At 44.7% G+C, this 18,762-nt stretch overlaps 1 protein-coding gene across 2 annotated transcripts in view; it reads left to right on the forward strand.

Moving 5' to 3' along the window:
- Positions 1-337: 337 nt before the first annotated feature.
- The window catches only part of ADAMTSL2 (ADAMTS like 2), a 50,047-nt gene continuing 31,622 nt past the window's right edge, over positions 338-18,762 (forward strand). For both annotated transcript variants that reach the window (XM_038374829.2, XM_043498832.1), the window contains exons 1-10: positions 338-722; positions 2,658-2,772; positions 5,396-5,538; positions 6,790-6,865; positions 7,690-7,792; positions 10,133-10,278; positions 10,381-10,504; positions 12,681-12,761; positions 14,216-14,391; positions 16,397-16,739. In XM_038374829.2, the coding sequence (XP_038230757.1) occupies positions 2,659-2,772; positions 5,396-5,538; positions 6,790-6,865; positions 7,690-7,792; positions 10,133-10,278; positions 10,381-10,504; positions 12,681-12,761; positions 14,216-14,391; positions 16,397-16,739 (1,306 nt within the window). In that variant the 5' untranslated portion in view covers positions 338-722; position 2,658. The remainder of the gene's footprint in view (positions 723-2,657; positions 2,773-5,395; positions 5,539-6,789; positions 6,866-7,689; positions 7,793-10,132; positions 10,279-10,380; positions 10,505-12,680; positions 12,762-14,215; positions 14,392-16,396; positions 16,740-18,762) is intronic.

An 18,762-nucleotide genomic window follows, 5' to 3' on the forward strand; every position in this document is an offset into this window, starting at 1 on the left:
GTCTTGCGTCGAGAGAAGAATGTGGCTGTGCTCTTGGAGCGCGTCGCCCGCACGGCCCTCTCATGGAGACGGCGGGGCCGTTATTGTAGAACACCGCAGTCCTCTCCGTCGGCCCCGCCGGCCTGCCTGTGCGGCTGTCTCGCTCGGCCTGGCCTGGCCTGGCCTGCCTCCTTCCCCGCTAGACTCCCGGGGCGAACGCTTGGCGCTGCTGGCTCTGTGTATGTGTGTGTCTGTCTCTCTCTTGGTGAGGAGGAACGCATGCGTACAACTCCCCGCTCCACTCCTCCACCAGCCTAGCCGCAGGAAACCAGCTGGCTGCTGCCGGCCTGCATCAGGGGAGCTGAGCGGGTTAAACCCTGGGCTTGGGGTGTGGGGGGAGAGACATCTCAGGGTGAGAAGTGTGAATTCCTCACAGTCTGTCTGACAGCTATAAAACCGACTAAAGCTGACTTGGGAAAGCCACTAGGCAGCTCCTCCTCGCTGGAAACCCAGGCTCTTTGGCTGCCCTTTGAAGTTTGAGGAGAGAGAGAGGGAGGGAGAGAGAGAGAGAGAGAGAGAGAGAGAGAGTTTGTGTGTCTGCAGCTCCTGCTCCTCCTTTTGCTGCTGCTGCTGCTGCTACTCACTCTTCCCCCCACACACAAGCCTTTGCACCTGGTGTCTGGAGCATCTTCAGCCTTAAAACAAACCCCTTGCACCTTGCTGGCACTTCCCAATTTTTCAAGGTATGGCTTATTTATTGTACTTTCGTGGCAATGATACACACGCTTTTAAATATATTGATTTAGAAGAAGAAAAAAAGAAACCAAAACAAGAAAAGACAACCCTCTCCCCTCAAACCAAGCAAAAACTTGTTGAAGTGCCAGAAAAGTAACCAGCCACTTTAGGTTCAGGGAGGCTGGTTCCCCCACCTGGATTCCTCGCTTTGGAGCTAGGTTAGACTGTGTTGGAGTCATGCTATGTGTCAGGAGACAGTTATGTAACCTTGTAGAATTATTGGATGGGAAAGACGTTAAAGCTGTCTCTCTCTGCTTTGCCATTAGGACACTGGATTTCTCTCCTGTCCATAGACTCATTGATTTGTCCTTCAGTTTTTGATAGGTTTTTATTTTAGCTGGGGTTTTCTCTCCTACTCTGCTCCCTTAAAGATTTGGTTTATTTTTTGACTGAACAAAGGATAACCCCACAGCAAGTCGTTTTATTGGCTTTGGCCCAGCAGTGTCTGGAAGTCTTAATGAAAACCAAGTGTAAGGCAAGTCGCAGCCACCTGTCCCCGGGACACACAGCCAAGAACTCTGGACTTCAATTAATCAGTGGACTCAGCTTTGGAAACCATCTTCAGAATATTAAGTCAATACACAGCGTGGTGGGAGAGGGGAGGAGGAGGAATTAGAAAATTAACTGATGATCCCGTTAAATGAAACACCAGCCAAATTTGTGGTGACTTTACCCCTAGGGCAAGGTTCCCAAAACTGCTACAAAAGTTCAGGTGGGGAAATGGGGAGAGTATTTAAGAGGTGGAAGAGACACTTTTATGCTCCAGACCTGATTGCAGTCTTTCCCCCCCTCTCCCCATGGGCAGTCTGGGTCTCACTTACCTTCCCACTTCATTGAATATTTACTTTTTAAGGGAAGTCTAGTGTAGGAGAGAGGTTTTTCCTTTCAAACATGTGGTGCTTTGATTGCCCTGAAACATGATTTCCTGAACTTGCTCATCTCTGTCTTCCACAGTGGGGGTTCCACTTCACTCTAAAATGAACTAGGGTATTCCACTGCATTTTCTTTAAAGTCATGTCATTCTGGGTTGCTGGGTTTTCTTTTACCCTTCCTTCCAGAGATGCTGTAGGGGACAGAAATGAAAGGCTGATATTTGTGATTTTAACTTTGGAGGATTTCTTTGCTATAGGAACAGACTTTTCCATCCACAGGAACTAGACTTGAACAAGAGGAACTGCTATTGAAAAAAGGAAAAATAAGGGCTGTCAATTGTAATCCCTTTTTCATTTTAATTATTGAGTGACAGGGCTGTAGCAGAAAATATTCCAATGATCTTGCTTTTTAAATGTCCAGCCATTTCTTCTTCTTCAATGCTTCCTGCACAGCATTTGCAACTCTTCACTCAACTTATAAAAACACTGACATGCTCTACATTTTGGCTAATTCTCTTGCTGTCAAGTGCTTTCATGCAATCTTTCAGAGACAGATCCTCAGCTGGTGTAAATCGATGTGACTCCATTGTCTTCAGCGGACACACACTGGTGATGGAGGGACCAACAGTGAAAATAAATTAGACTAACTGCCACCCTGAGAGGAGACATTGATCTCAAATGGAGCAACATCGATTTACAACCGTTGAACATCTGCCCCTATATTTTCTTTTAATTAATTAACTGTATAGCAATTATGGCCACTGTAAAAGTTCCTTTTTACAAGGTCGTGGTTCTTGCTAGCAAACAAATCCCTATTCTTGTTTATGATCACTGTTATTTTACCTATTGGTGATGACGCAATAAAACAGGATAGTTGACGCTGTGCCTTCTATCTATTCCAAAGCGCAGTGGCTCTGACACTGTAATATTGATCTCATCTCTAAAAATCTGCCATTAATGAAATTACAACAGCGTTTTGAATGGCATACATTTGGGCCTGTTGCTTTACAGAATGAAAATAATTAAATGGCGTTGGAGCAGCATCTTCATCTGTGAAAATGCTCACCTGAAGGGGACCCTGGCCATTGTCCTCTTTGTAGGAAACATTGCCTTTGTGATATCTCAGGTAAGTGTAGCAACTTGGCAGGTAAAATGCTGGTGCTGAAGGGATAGCTCCATGTTTACCTGGCAGACTGGTTTCTGAGCTCCCAAAAGGAAATAGGCATGTCCCATTGAGCCCAGGTATTCTCCAGCACACAGGTCTTGTTTTGACGCTGTGTTTTAGAATCTGCAAGCAAAGACTCTTGAACATATGCATTAGTTATTCCATTGGCAGGTTTTTCTTCTGCAACTTGGATCTCATTAAGAGGGATCTCACCTTATCCCCAGTGTTTACATAAAATGACACATAATTTTGCATGTTCGTTAGGTGGAACAGTTCCTTCTCCCTGGTTCTTGGTCAATTGCTAGATTTTTGGATTCCTTTTCATAGAACGTCCTTATCCTTGCTCAAGAAACACAGAATTTATTGAACTCCGTAGCCAGGAGAGTGGATGGAAACATAACCCCCCCCCCAATGAAAATTAATCTTCTAGCCGCACGGAGATGATAAATCCTATGTTTATTGAGAAAGACTCTTGCTATGCATGTGTGAGTGCAGAGTGGTAGTGGCAATACATTAAAATCTCAGAGCCGACATAGGGATGGGTGGGAATGGTGGCAGAGCCATTGGTAGCATTCCCTCCTGCTGCAGCCTGATGGAAGCAGTGTGCATCACCCTGGCATCTGCTAACAGCAGTGTCATCAAAGGAAAGCTGGGCCCTGGGAATATATCCCAAAGTGTCAGGCCATGCACCGAAACAGGATTCATTAAGTGCACCCCCAGCCTTTGTAGCATCCAGGGAGATGGTTGGGAAGAGATTTTCTGTTCTCTTCTACTTCACCACCCATGTACCCACACAAGGCGAGGGTTTTGCTTTGGGTTTGGAAGGTGCTGTTTCCTTTGCTTTTGTAATTAAACTGAAGAACTGCTATATTGGGTCAGACCAATGGTCCTGCTAGTTCAGTACCCTGTCTCTGACAGGGGCCAATACCAGAATGTCAGAGGGAGTACACACAACTGGCCAGCTGGAGTGATCCACTCCTGCCTTCTATGCACAGCTTCTGGTAATCAGAAGTTTACAGTTGCCCTGGAGCATGGGGTCCCATCCTTACCTTAGCTAATAGCCATTGGTGGACCTATCCTCCATGAACTTACCTATTCTTTTTTGAACCCAGTTATACTTTTGACCTTCACAACATCCCACGGCACTGAGTTCCACAGGTTAGTTGTGCACTGTGTGAAAAAGTACTTCCTCTTGTTTATATTATACCTGCTGCCTATTCATTGCATTGGGTGACCCCGGGTTTTTGTATTGTGGGAAAGAGCAAATAACACTTTTTCCCCCCCACATCATTCATGACTTTGTAGATCTCTGTCATATCCCCCCTTAGTGGTCTCTTTTTGAAGATGAACAACCCTAATCCTTTTAGTCTCTCCTTGTGTGGAAGCCATTCCATACCCGTTGGTCAACCTAACTCTTCAACATCCGGCGTTTGAATTCAGTGGGGACCAAGGATCAGAATGTACTGAAGAGTTAAGGGCACTGTCTTCATCTGGAAGGTTTTGGGGCCCCTCCTGACTCCATCATACTTCCCATTTTAAGTTAATGGGAATTCTGACTGAGGACTGAACGGGAAAACCCATACTTGTGGGTTTTCCCATTTCCCTGGGAAGCGGGTGGGGAAGGCGTAGAAGTTGCATAAGGCCCCAGATTAGAGCTGGTTGAAAATTTTCTGACAGAACAGTTTTCCATTGGAAAATGCTGATTCCACAAAAATTTTTTGCAGGAATGCGTTGATGTCAACAAAATTTCATTTAAAAAAAATCAAAATGATTCATTTTAATGGGGTCAAAACATTTAATTTCAACCTTATTGAAATGTTTTGTTTTGATTTTTTTGTTTCAAAATTACCTTTGCATTCTGAAAATTATATATTATATTATATTTATTATAATAAAGTAAAAATCAAAATAAAATGGTTAGACTGACCTGAAACATTTTTGCAGAAAATGCCATGTCATGGGAGTTTCCGAATGTTGACATTTCATTCCAATTTGGAACAAAAACATATTTTGAAATTGTGGAATTTCCCATGAGAGGGCACTTCCAGTTCCTGCACAGCTCTACCCGCAGTGTAGTGGGAAATGCTGTGTCACTTCTGTGTATAGGGGTCCATGCCAGGGAGAATCCACTCAGATAGACTCCTCATCCCCTGTGCGCTGTGATTCTGTGCACGAGTGTGCAGCATGGGGTGGGTTGAGGAGAACATGGTCTGTGAGCTGCATGGATCCACCACATAGCGGAGCGGCACGGCAGGCCGCAGTTACTGCTACCATTATGCTTGGATACTATGGTGATGGGTGCTATAGAAAACCCCAAGATTTCTACAGGAAGACTGTTCAGGGGCTCCATGCCCTGTTCCGCAGTTGGAGGGTGATCCCATTCCTCTAATACGCTCACCTTTCCCCCACTCAAAGCCCTTTTGCTTGGACTTTGCCCCCAACAATCCAGTTTTGGCCCTGAGAGAGGTCTGCTGTCTTGGGGCCTGGTATCACTGAGTGCAGAACTCCTAGTCATGCTAACTCAGCTGTGTAAATGTTTAACGCCTCTTCTCTTCTGAACATGAATGCCCGGCATTGCAAATAGGATAACGCGCAGACGTCCAACAGCCTCGAGGAAGGAGCGGATGTCACGGCATACTGGTGGGGGGAATGGACTAAATGGACAGCATGCACGAGAACCTGTGGGGGAGGTGTCAAATCCCAGGAGAGGCATTGTCTCCGGCAGAGGTACTGTCAAAATAATTAAGTGACACACATGTACTATGTGGGTAGAAGATTGTAACACCATCTACCTGACCTGTTAGGCAAACTGCACAAAATTCTCGGTCACATTCTGGCAACTCCACTGAAATCTATGGACATTAGCCTTCATATCCCAGAGGTGAATTTGGTCCAGTAAATTACACTATAGCAAATGTGTCATTCGTGAAATGTGCTGAATTGAAAGCCCTGGAGAATGAACATCTCTGTCTGTCCACAGAACAGAGACGCACACACAAGCTTCCTGCCATTGTGTTCCAGTCCTGAGCAGGAAGGGCCCCCTCCGAGGATGAGAAGGCTGTCGCCTCGCTCTGTCCATTCAATAACCCTGCGGCCTGTCTGCTCATGCAACCAAACAGAGTGTCTGTCAGTGCCAGTGAGACTGGGTGTTTTTATGATGTGGATGTTTGTCTTCTAGGAGCTGGGCTAAAACCACCATCTCATTCCTCTCAAGCCACTAAATTAATAGAGTCATAGATTTTAGAGCCATAAGGGACCATTAGGTCGTCTAGTCTCACCTCCTGTATAACATAAGTCATGGAATTTCATGAAGTTATTCCTGTATGTGCTCAATAACTTGTGTTGACTAAAACGTATAATCCCACAAAAGATCTGTCTGTCTATCTATCACCGTTCAAGGTGTACTCAGTGTGCTGAGCTCTTTTGAGAGCCTGGTCACTGATTTGGGTGCCCAAAGGGAGCTGAGCACTTTTGAAAACCCAGGTGTGGGTGCTGAACCCTTCTGAAAATGCGAGCGATGAAGTGCAAAATATAAAAATCAGATCTTGCTTTCATCCCCAAAATCTCCAAATGCTTCACAGAATCTATCTATCTATCTACCACATTTCATGTCTAAATAGAGTAATTAACAAAAATTCTGTGGTGGCTTGAACTGTAACTTAACAGTTAAGTAGAAGCCTGCTCCTGCACCCACTGAACTAGATTGCCTTTGGGGCAAGGCCTGACTTCTTTTTTAGTAAATGTTCATAGCACCTCACACAGTGGGGCCTTAGCACACTGGAGCCTCTGGGTGCTGTTGTAATAAACGTAATAAGCAATGATAATAATTGAAGTAAATGGCACCTTTGTCATTGACTTCAATGGGATCATGGTTTAAGGCATTGCCACTATTTACGGGAACCCTTACAAAAACACGGAATGTAGATTTTATTTGTCAAAGATTATAACCCCATATCTAACCAACATTTCTTTATTCAGAAGAAAGTCAGTGAGTGGGCTTGCTAATAAAACTTGCACTGGGACATCCAAAAGATACCAGCTCTGCAAAGTACAAGTAAGAATATTCTTTTCTCATGGGAAATGTTCCAAATAATATATTTTTAATCCTGATCCCTGGATTCAGGGGACATTCAGGGGAGCATTGGGAGTGCTTGCATCACCCTAACAGAGGCAGGGAGGAGGTGGAGCCAGGAACCTGCCCATCCTTTTACATTAACACAACATATTTCTGGATAGCTGGGAAACTGACAGGTTTTCATCTTGTCACATATCCAAAACCAAGTGACTGTATTTTGATTCTTGGCTTTTGATGGCTCCCATTACTGCAGTATCTGAACACCCCACAGGACCCCTTTGTGATAGGGAAGTGGCATTGTCCCGCATTTGACAGACAGGGGGACTGAGGCACAGAAAGATGAAGTGACTTGGCCTCATTTGCAGAGTGAGTCTGTAGAAGAGCTGGAAACAGAACCCAGCTCAGCATCTTAGCCAGTTATAGCCCATGGGTGGTGGTAGCAGCTGCCCCCCTTCAGTGGGGATTTTGGTTGGTGGAACTGCCTCTTTCCTTGCCCCTGGATTGTGGGACCACAGAGAAAGTTTCAATCAGTGCCTGCACGGCCTCCCACCTCCCCCTGCACCAGCGTCGCTGTGTGTCAGGTGCTCTGATGACAACTATGGTGGGAGCAGAAGGAGCTGAGCTACCTTGCAGAAGGCTCTCAGCCGTTTGCAGTATTAGGCCCTTTAAGACATAGGTAGCAGCCAGGCTCCATGGCCTGGAGCAGGCCATGCAATGCTAATTGTGGAAGCGGCCAGTTGAGGTGTGCCAGAAACCTTTCCTGCGTTTTGTTTTCATCAGGATATTAATGTATCCCATTCTAGGAGTGCCCTCCTACCGGAAGGAGCTTTCGAGAGGAACAGTGTTCATCATTTAACTCCCATGTGTATAACGGAAGAACATATCAATGGAAACCTTTATATCCTGGTAACAAGACATGCTTTGTGTGTTCTATAGTGCTTAGCCAAAATATTTTGATAGTTACAATGCTATATCCTTCAGGAAGACTCAGGGACACCACCTGCCCAGGCTCAAAGGAGCATTCTGCATTCACAAAGCACTTTTTTTTAAAAAAAATTATAAATTAGCTCAAAGGCTGGATCCTGCAGTCCTCTCTCGGGCAAAACTCCCGTTGACTTTGGTGAGTCTGGACTTGCAGGCTTGAGTGTTAAAGAAGCTGGTTTGCCCAAGCAAAATGTCCAGTGAAGAGTTCAGTGTGACCATGGAATTGACTCATTTCATTTTAGTGACATTTGGTCACACACACACATCACCTCTGTAAATAGCTCTCTGTTTTATTTAGTGTCACTAAAATGAAACGAGTCAGTTCAATGGTTACATAGGATAAAACTTTTTAAATTGCCTATGTGACCTTGGAGCCTACATCCCATGTTCAGAAATGACTCAGGCGCTTAGCTATAGATTTTTCCATCAGACTTTGGCTCCTAAGGACCAGATTTTTAAAGGTATTTAGGCACCTACAGATGCAGATAGGACTGAGTGGGATTTTCAAAAGCATCTAGGCATTAACTCCCATTGATTTCAATGAAAGTTAGGCACTTCTGAAAATTCCACGAAGTCCCTGTCTGCATCTTCAATTGCTTGGATAGCTTTGAAAATGATCTTTGATAATCTGGCCCCAAGTGCCTATGGCTCAGATTTTTAAAGGTATTTAGTTGTTGTTGTGCTCAGCATTGCAATGCCTAACTGATTTAGGAGTCTAAATCTCATATTCAAAATAAGAGTTAGGCTCCTAAATCAGTGAGGCATTGCAACACTGAACACGGCAACACTTAAATACCTTCAACAACCTGGGTCTAAGTCTCTTTTGAAAATGGGAGTTCGGGTCCCAAGGCGCTTTTGAAAATGTTACCCATCATGATTCGGCCTTGTCTGGGGGTGCCAGGAGAACCCTTGTGTCTGTCTATGCAAAAGCCAGGGACATTCAGGGGAGCACTGGGAGTTTGCATCACCCTAATGGAGGCAGGGAGGAGGTGGAGCCAGGAACCTGCCCATCCTTTTACATTAGGAGTGGAGCAAGATGCACCATCCAAAAAGAAGGTACAGCCTGCAGACCTTCTGTACATAACAAGGAGCAGTTGTGCCTCATGCCTTCTCTTTGTCCCACCTGCAGTGATACAAGTCCATGATGCACCCCAACCCCTGCCCAGGTCAGGCCTGTCTGGTAGAATTTGGCCCATAATATGAAAGTGGATAAATGATTCATAATCATTAATTTCTTTGACCAATTTTGCCTCTTTCCTGTGGCCAGGTGAAAATTTCCACAAACTTATTCACTATTGGAAATATTTCACCTGATAGTTTCAGTGAATAATTCTTGATCTGTAGCTGGTATGCAAGCAGCTCATTGTAAGATTCGGAAAAGGATATTTTGAAATTCATGCTATTTTAATGGGACATATAGGTCAGCTGGTATATTTCTGTTCCCTGGCTAGTTGTATGTAACGCTTAGAATCAGGTTGCTGGAGAAAACATGAATTTGCAATTTGTTTCAGTGAATGTTTCTGTCAGTGGATTTAGCCACCTGAATATCTGTGGAAAGCAAATGCAGCTAGGGGTCGGGGGTGGGGGTGCACACAGCCCAAATGAATTCTTTAACAAATTCAAATAAAAACTTGTCAAAGAATTTGCTGTGCTTGTCCATATACAGCTGTAAATTTTATTTTATCTCTGTGTTAGTCTACCTATTTAATCTCCATAGATATAAAAGAATATATTAATATATATAGTTATTAGATATATAACATTGTGTATATGTATGACATAGCTATATATCATATATAGATATATGAAAGCACACTTTTTTATTATATTGCAACCCCTTACACAGGTTAGTAGTCCTTACTCCTGCAAGTAATCCCATGGGTTGATGTTAGCTCTATAGTTTATAAATACATAGATTTTTCAAAGCTGTCTTGGAGATGCCCATCCTCTAAGAAGCTTTGAAAATTCTCAGCCATAATGTATATATAATTGATAACATTAGTGCATGGTATGACTTGCAGGGAGTAAGGACCACTTTCCAGTGCAAGGATTTGCAATGCTGGGCCTGTCATGCTATCAGAACTGCAATCCCTAATCTAGTTTCCAAACCCTGGAGGTGGTAGCTCCTGAAATATGGCTAACCGTGCAGTTCATCATACCATTGATGTTGTTATCTCTCTTATCAGACATTAGTTAACATTGGTAGGATGAATGATTGTGTTTCTCCTGTTTTGAATCTATGTTTATATCCTTTCCCCTTAGATGACTATGTTCACATTTCTAGCAAGCCCTGTGACCTCCATTGCACCACTGTGGATGGTCAGAGACAGTTAATGGTTCAGGCTCGGGATGGAACATCCTGCAAATACACTGATTTCCGAGGGGTTTGCGTGTCTGGAAAATGTGAGGTTGTTAAACATTATAGCAAAAATATTGTCAGTAGCATTCAGAAAATTACAATGGGTGCAATATTTGCCTGGCCCTCAATACTCTATTTACCATTTTTCTAGCCAATTGGATGTGATGGGATTCTATTTTCCACCCACATGTTGGATAAATGTGGGGTTTGCCAAGGAGATGGGAGTAGCTGCACTCATGTCACTGGGAGTTACAGAAAAGGAAATTCTCATCTCGGTAAGACTTTACCTTTCCCCATATTTATAGCATATGTCTTTTAACATAGCTTTTTTGGTACATTAGTTTCAGTTTCAAAATACTACCAAATGCCTTGTTGTTTTCTGGGGTTCTTTCCTTTTTTCATGTTCTGTCTTTTTTTAAACTGTCGCTCTTATGTTTTAGGACAGGGGAAACCCTTCTTTTAAAGGATACAGGTAACCTAGCAAGGATTGAGAATTACACTGATTCAAAATCTGAGCCTCATTGCACTTGGAGCAGCAGAGTTATACAATGGACCAATCTCAGTTTTAAGGTCTTATTTCTAGTTACCACTAAAGCTAAGAATAAATGCTTTGCAACAATGGGAAGCTAGGATATCTTTGAAAAGTAGGATTCCCAGAGTTAATATAGCATAAAGTGTTAGAGCCTAATTCTTCTTTCACTTACGCCAGTGAAAATTAGGAATAACTCCATTAAAATCAATGGTTGACATACTCAGTTGGTGTGAATCAGCACAGCTCTATTGACTTCAGTGGAGCTACATCAATTTACACCTGCTGAGAATGTGATCCAGTAGTTACACTGGTTTCAGATCAATGTAAGAGAGAGGAGAATCAGGCTTGTCATCCCAAATAATGGTGGCTCCTGAGTGACTAGCCAAGAAATGCACCATGGTCCAACTACCAGGCTAGCTGCTGAAGCTAATAAAAGTTTTCAAAAAGGCCTTCTTACAACAGTTCGTTGTATTTGATCTGCAACCTACAGACTTTAGATGCAATTATGAAGATCTCAAACACTCAGATATTACCCTGAATACCTTTGAGGCTTTCCTCTTCTAATCTACCTTCCCCTTGTCCTTCTCCACATCGCAAGGTAGCAGTTCTGTACTTCTGAGGCCATTTTCAAGATCATATTTCAGACTATTTCAAGAAAATAATTCTAGGAACCTGGGATTTTTTCCATACTGGATCAGATACCTGGTTCATTTAGTCCAATATCCTGATTCCAGTTGTGATCAGCAGGGGTGTCTTTTCAGAAGAATTCTGGTGGGTGGTAAAGTTGTGTTAGCGTGGACAATGTTACATGGGATTGTATTATAGCTTGGAAGTCAGTGAGGGAGGGTGGAACATACAGATTTATGAAAAGTCTGGGGTGGTACAAACCAAGGTCGGGGGTGGGAGTGGGGAGCAACTGCTGCCCTAATACCACAGCAAATGGCATCCCTAATGATCAGTACTTGATGCTTCTAAATAAGGTATAACCTCCTACCCTATAATATTCATAGACAAGTGTGCCCAGATCTATATGGAAGAATAATTTCTTCCTGACCAATATGAGGATCGTTTTACACACTGATGAATATGATTTGATTTTCCTCTTCTAAGTATGTATAACTGTAAATCTTATTGTTGATCAAAACATTATTCTGATTTAATTGCATAAGAAATATAAATGGGATGAACAGTAGGACACAAACTATGGCTTCAGAAATACTGTTAGTATTTTTCTTAGTGCAATCAACACAATTGGAGCTACATTATAAGGCAAACAGGTGCTGGTTTACAAATAGTTTTCAAGATCAGTCTCAGTGTGTGAAGGTCCAGTAAAATGAGCCTTTGGGTCTGTCTCCACTGCAACCAGGTGTGACTGCAGCATGTGTAGACATACCCAATCTAGCTTTGATCTAGTCATCTTGAATAACACTAGCAGTGAAGCTGCAGCAGCATGGGACAGTCACTTGCCTGCATACCCAGGGTCCCTGTGCAGCCATGTCATTATTGCTATTGTTATTTAAGCTAACTAGACCAAAGATAGCTTGCATACGTGTACATGTGCTGTAGTCACACCTCTGACTTTACAGCGTAGACAGACTCTTATTCAGAGATTATGGGCCAGATCCTCAACTGGTGCAAACTGACGTCGCTCTGTTGAATTTGATGAAGTAACGTCAGCTTACTGCTATGGAGGTTTTCACCCCTGGAAAAAGAGGCAGGAAAGCTACCTTATATGGATGGAAGTTATGAGTAATATGATGGTTATTAACGTCTATCATTTAAAAAAGTGTAATTGGGAAGGATCAAATGTTCAGAAAGCCATGTTTCCTGAAAAGTGACCAATCTTGATTCTTGAACTCATCTTTGTTCATATTATTGGTTACAAGGTTTTCCTTTCATTAATGTATAGTTTTCCATAGGCTATTCCCTGGTAACACACATTCCTGCTGGAGCCAGAGATATTCAGATAGTAGAACGGAAAAAATCGGCAGATGTTTTGGGTGTGTATAACCTCTTGGTACTTAGCTAAAAATTGTGAGTGTGTGTGTGTGTGTGCACGCATGTGCACGTATATTCATTTTTTCTTTGCAAGTAAACGCATTTGTTGAGAATACATTTGCAGACATGGACCAAATCCTCAATTGGTGTAAATCGTCGTAGCTCTGTTGAAGTCAATGGAGCTACATTGATTTACTCCCACTGGAATCTGGCCCAGGCAGTGCAACATTTTAGTTGCTTTAACTCTGATCCATTGAACAATGTATATTACTGTTGTTGCAGAGAATTGTACCAGATGCACGTCCTTGATCTCAAATAATTGCTGTGCACCTTCATTTCTCTCTTGATCCCATGGTACTTCTGCATCTCAGTGAAAGTACATTGGCTACAGCATGCACTCAGTAAAAAGCAAATATGATTTAGATGTTTGCCTCGTTGATATTGTGGTGGAAGGTGGCTAATGCCCATGACTGAATCCAGGTTTCAGATAGGTACAGGAATTGGATGGTGTGGGCAAATTGACTCTGCTCAAGTAACTCACACATATGCTTCAGCTAGTGTCAAGTTCTGATGCTGCCTTCAAGCTCCATGGTTATTAGAACCATGGCTTAGGTGGCAAGATTTCCGTGTGCCAAGAGAAGGATAATCTGTTTCATTTTCTAAAATATGGAACTCCTGGTGCACCGAGTCATGAAACACAACCAGTTTGTCTACAGCATATGAAACCTTTATTATTTTAACATGTATATTGGGGCCAAAAGGCCACATTCAGGTTGGGCCCCATTGTAGGAGGCCCTGTACAAACATGTAATAAATGACAATCCCTGCTTTTTACAGTCTCGCACACATGTGTATAAAATATTGATGTGGAAATAAAGTAACAATGGCAATAAACTTATTATGATACTAATGATCCTGATCATGGTAAAGCACTTTGAGGTCTATGGATGAAAAGCACTATATATGAGATAGGTGGTATTATTATTTATTTATTATTATAAAATAAATGTTCATTATGATATTAATGATGTTTTAGGATATTATTATAAAACAAATATAATAACCTAAGTAAATGTCAGATATTATCATCATCCAGAAAATAAAGATACTTGAACTTTGTATGGGAAGGAAATAGCAATGATTAAGATGTAATCAGCTTAATCTGAAGCAAGGGAGATTTAGGTTAGATAGTAGGAAAAACTTTCTAACTATAAAGATAGTTAAGTACTGGAAATAGGTTACAAGGGAGGTTATGGAATCCCTGTCCTTGGGAAGTTTTTAAGAACAGGTTAGATAAACACCCGCCAGGGATTATCTAGGTAGATTTGGTCCTGCCTCAGTGCAGGGGACTAGACTAGATGACCTCTTGAGGTCCTTTCCAGCCCTACATTTCTGTGATTGCATTTTTCTTTTGCATTCGATGAAGCTGATTACCTGCTCTCTCTGTCTTTTTAAGCTGTTGCAGATGAAGCTGGGTACTATTTTTTCAATGGGAATTACAAAGTCGACAGCCCAAAGAACTTCAACATTGCAGGCACGGTGTTCAAGTACAGAAGGCCTATGGATGTTTATGAGACTGGCATAGAATATATCGTCGCCCAAGGGCCAACTAATCAAGGCTTGAATATAATGGTGTGCTCTGGCTTTTTATATTTGCAGGGATAGAAATTACAGGAAGAGAACAGTTGAATTCTACTGATTTTTTCCTCTTGTGTGTTTCTTAACCACATTCGTACCAGTGGTCAAATCCTCTGGATGCAGCCAGTAGCTGAGCTACATGCTGGGGATCTTTACAGGTGGTTCTTGAATTACAGGTGGGGGTGGGAAGCTCCCTGACTTCTCACAAATGTTTAAATTAAAGCAAGCCACTTGACAGTCAAGGCCCTCGTATTTCCCCCCCTATAATTTGAACACTGTCCACAAGGCTTGGGAGGAAATTTTCCTCTCCCGAGGCCATAAAACAGCAGCTGTTCCACGACTGCAGAGCGGCTTCTTTGCTGCTAATGTGGCCATTTCCCCACTGAGCTTTCTAGCTGTGGCAAAAATGCAATTCAGGGAGGAGACTGTTTGAACATGGCAAGCAAGGAGAGATGAGGCAGGTGAGAACCAAGGTTCTCCAGGCCAGATTCTCCCCTGGGATTGGATGGGTAAGGCCGCAGAGAGCAGAGGTGCAAGCAGCCTGCGACTTCCACTTGACATTGCAGCCCTCAAAGTGGGCAGAGCAGGCCCTTGATGTGGTGGAGTCAGGACATCTGAGAGTCGCATTGATTCGATGGCTCCCTGGGGAATTTGTAAAGCTTCCCCTTCCCATTGATAAACACCCGCTCAGTAAATTTACTTCCAGCAGGGAAAGAAGATAAAGATTGCATCTTGGGGGTGAGCCTGGCCCCATGTTGCTGAATAACATGTTGTTTTACTGGCATCACCAGTTCAGAGAGAACACAGGAGCCTTTCAGATGCAGATCTGGCTTTAAATAATGAATACTGGTTTATTAAATTATCATTCTGGATGGATGACAAGCCTGGGCATTGGCCGGGGCGGGGGTGGGGGAGTTTGTCTATTCTTCTGCTTGGCAGCATTATCTCAGTCAACTGAAAAGGGGAAGACAATTGGGCCATCAAACAAAAAACTACCCAAACCTTAAAACATAATATTACTGCTATTATGAGTTCCACTGCAAGGAAAGGAAAGAAATTCATCCCTATGCTGAGAGCCTGCACACCGACCATGCATCCCTTAAATAGTGCATGGGCCTCCTTACGGGGTGAATTTCACCCTCTGAGCCAAATTCTGTCCTGGGTTCCCTATACATGGCTTGCATTGAAGACACTGGAAGCCCCTTTATATCCCAGGGAAATTATTAGTACATAGCCATGTGACTGCAGGTGCCTTGAGAATTTTCTCTAGCACCGTATTACCAGATGTTTCTTTTCTTTTCTTTTTTTCCAGAAGGGATGATGGTAATAATTATGATGGATTTCAAGGTCTGTGCAGCTTTTATTCAACCTCTCAGGGTTTAAGTGAGACTTAAATGGTGCACTGCCTTTCTGCCAGCCCTCTGCACAAGGGTGAATTCCCCCCACCTCCATGGGTTTTACAATGTTCAGAATTGCTGGATGACTAATTCATAGCACATAATTCACTGAGAAAACTGAGTTTTATTTTCTGTTGGCCAATTGTCTGTGGGCAGCTGACAGTTTTTGCAGAATGATTCATTATTACCAAAGTCTTTCCTCACACCTTTCATGTGAAGATCGCCAAGCACTTGAGAGAAAAAAATTGTCAAGTATCATTATCCTCATTATACAGACTGGATGAATGAGGCACAGAGGGGATAAGTGGCTTGCCCAAGTCCTTACGATCAGTCAGTGGAAGAGCTAGGACTAGGTCCTAGATTTCCCAATCTAATGCTGTATCCACTGAGCAACACTGCCAAATAATTTAAGATAAATTGCTGTGGTGCCAGTTAGAATAGATCTATGATATGAACTGATTCCCTAGTGATATGGCAAAAGACACATTAAAAATGGATAGATACTAACCACAGCCATTTGGAGACAATAAGGCAAAATGTAGAATTCTATGCCCAATATACATTACATCTTGGTTAATAGTAATTTAATTTGGTTTGTTTAGGTATGGAACCAAAATGGCAAGAACCCATCCATAACATTTGAATATACTCTTCTAAGGAAGCCACATTCAAAAGTTATTCAGCCTATCTACTACACCTTTTCTGAATCTGAGAGCGAGGAAAGCAGAGAGTTTGATGGAGAAGTGCCTTTGGGGTTTAGCCAGCGCAATGCAAGCTACTTTGGCAAACTCTCCAGGGAAAGGATAGATTTGGCGAACCAGGTGTTTGGAAGGCAGGACACTGAGGAAGACCTGAACTTGAGCAAAGGTCAGGAAACCAATGAAGTTTATGAAAGAGCAGAAGCAATTGACTGTGAACCAAAAGTGAAGGGCAAACAACCCAAAGGTAAGGAGGAGCCCTGGACCTTGCAATGCTGCTTTTCTGAGTTTATGATGAGACGAGTTCTGCTTCCTTGGTTAATTTTTTTGGAATCCTGGGAGAACTCGTACAAATGTCTCTGCCTATCCATCCTCTTTGCCCGGAGGGCTCTGGTTTCTGGCGGGGCTGTAGGGATGGTTGCAGTTGCACATCCCAGCTGCAGGGGGCCATGGCGATATTTGCTTTGCAGACTGTCTTTCTATCTCCCTCTTCCCAATGCTCAGGAGGCAGCTCCACTAGGTTCTTCCCCCCAGCCCTCAACCCAGCACCTCTTTACACCCATCCAGAACCCCCACCCAACTCAGCACCCCCTCGCTTCCCACCCAACTCACCCCCACCCAGCACCCAAACTTCCTCCACTCAACCCAGCACCTCTTTACACCCACCCAGAACCCCCACCCAACTCAGCACTGCTCGCTTCCCACCCAACTCACCCCCACCCAGCACCCAAACCTCCTCCACTCAACCCAGCACCTCTTTACACCCACCCAGAACCCCCACCCAACTCAGCACCTCTCGCTTCCCACCCAACTCACCCCACCCAGCACCCAAACCTCCTCCACTCAACCCAGCACCTCCTTACACCCACCAGAACCCCCACCCAACCCAGCACCTCTCGCTTCCCACCCAACTCACCCCCACCCAGCACCCAAACCTCCTCCACTCAACCCAGCACCTCCTTACACCCACCCAGAACCCCCACCCAACCCAGCACCTCTCGCTTCCCACCCAACTCACCCCCACCCAGCACCCAAACCTCCTCCACTCAACCCAGCACCTCTTTACACCCACCCAGAACACCCACCCAACCCAGCACCTCTTGCTTCCCACCCAACTCACCCCCACCCAGCACCCAAACCTCCTCCACTCAACCCAGCACTTCCTTACACCCACCCAGAACCCCCACCCAACTCAGCACCTCTCGCTTCCCACCCAACTCACCCCCACCCAGCACCCAAACCTCCTCCACTCAACCCAGCACCTCCTTACACCCACCAGAACCCCCACCCAACCCAGCACCTCTCGCTTCCCACCCAACTCACCCCCACCCAGCACCCAAACCTCCTCCACTCAACCCAGCACCTCCTTACACCCACCCAGAACCCCCACCCAACCCAGCACCTCTCGCTTCCCACCCAACTCACCCCCACCCAGCACCCAAACCTCCTCCACTCAACCCAGCACCTCTTTACACCCACCCAGAACACCCACCCAACCCAGCACCTCTTGCTTCCCACCCAACTCACCCCCACCCAGCACCCAAACCTCCTCCACTCAACCCAGCACCTCTTTACACCCACCCAGAACCCCCACCCAACTCAGCACCTCTTGCTTCCCACCCAACTCACCCCCACCCAGCATGCAAACCTCCTCCACTCAACCCAGCACTTCCTTACACCCATCCAGAACCCCCACCCAACTCAGCACCCCCTCGCTTCCCACCCAACTCACCCCCACCCAGCACCCAAACTTCCTCCACTCAACCCAGCACTTCCTTACACCCATCCAGAACCCCCACCCAACTCAGCACCCCCTCGCTTCCCACCCAACTCACCCCCACCCAGCACCCAAACTTCCTCCACTCAACCCAGCACCTCTTTACACCCACCCAGAACCCCCACCCAACTCAGCACCTCTCGCTTCCCACCCAACTCACCCCACCCAGCACCCAAACCTCCTCCACTCAACCCAGCACCTCCTTACACCCACCAGAACCCCCACCCAACCCAGCACCTCTCGCTTCCCACCCAACTCACCCCCACCAAGCACCCATACCTCCTCCACTCAACCCAGCACCTCCTTACACCCACCCAGAACCCCCACCCAACCCAGCACCTCTCGCTTCCCACCCAACTCACCCCCACCCAGCACCCAAACCTCCTCCACTCAACCCAGCACCTCTTTACACCCACCCAGAACACCCACCCAACCCAGCACCTCTTGCTTCCCACCCAACTCACCCCCACCCAGCACCCAAACCTCCTCCACT

The sequence above is a fragment of the Dermochelys coriacea genome, chromosome 16 (genome assembly GCF_009764565.3).
Source record: "Dermochelys coriacea isolate rDerCor1 chromosome 16, rDerCor1.pri.v4, whole genome shotgun sequence".
Lineage (NCBI taxonomy): Eukaryota > Metazoa > Chordata > Testudines > Dermochelyidae > Dermochelys > Dermochelys coriacea.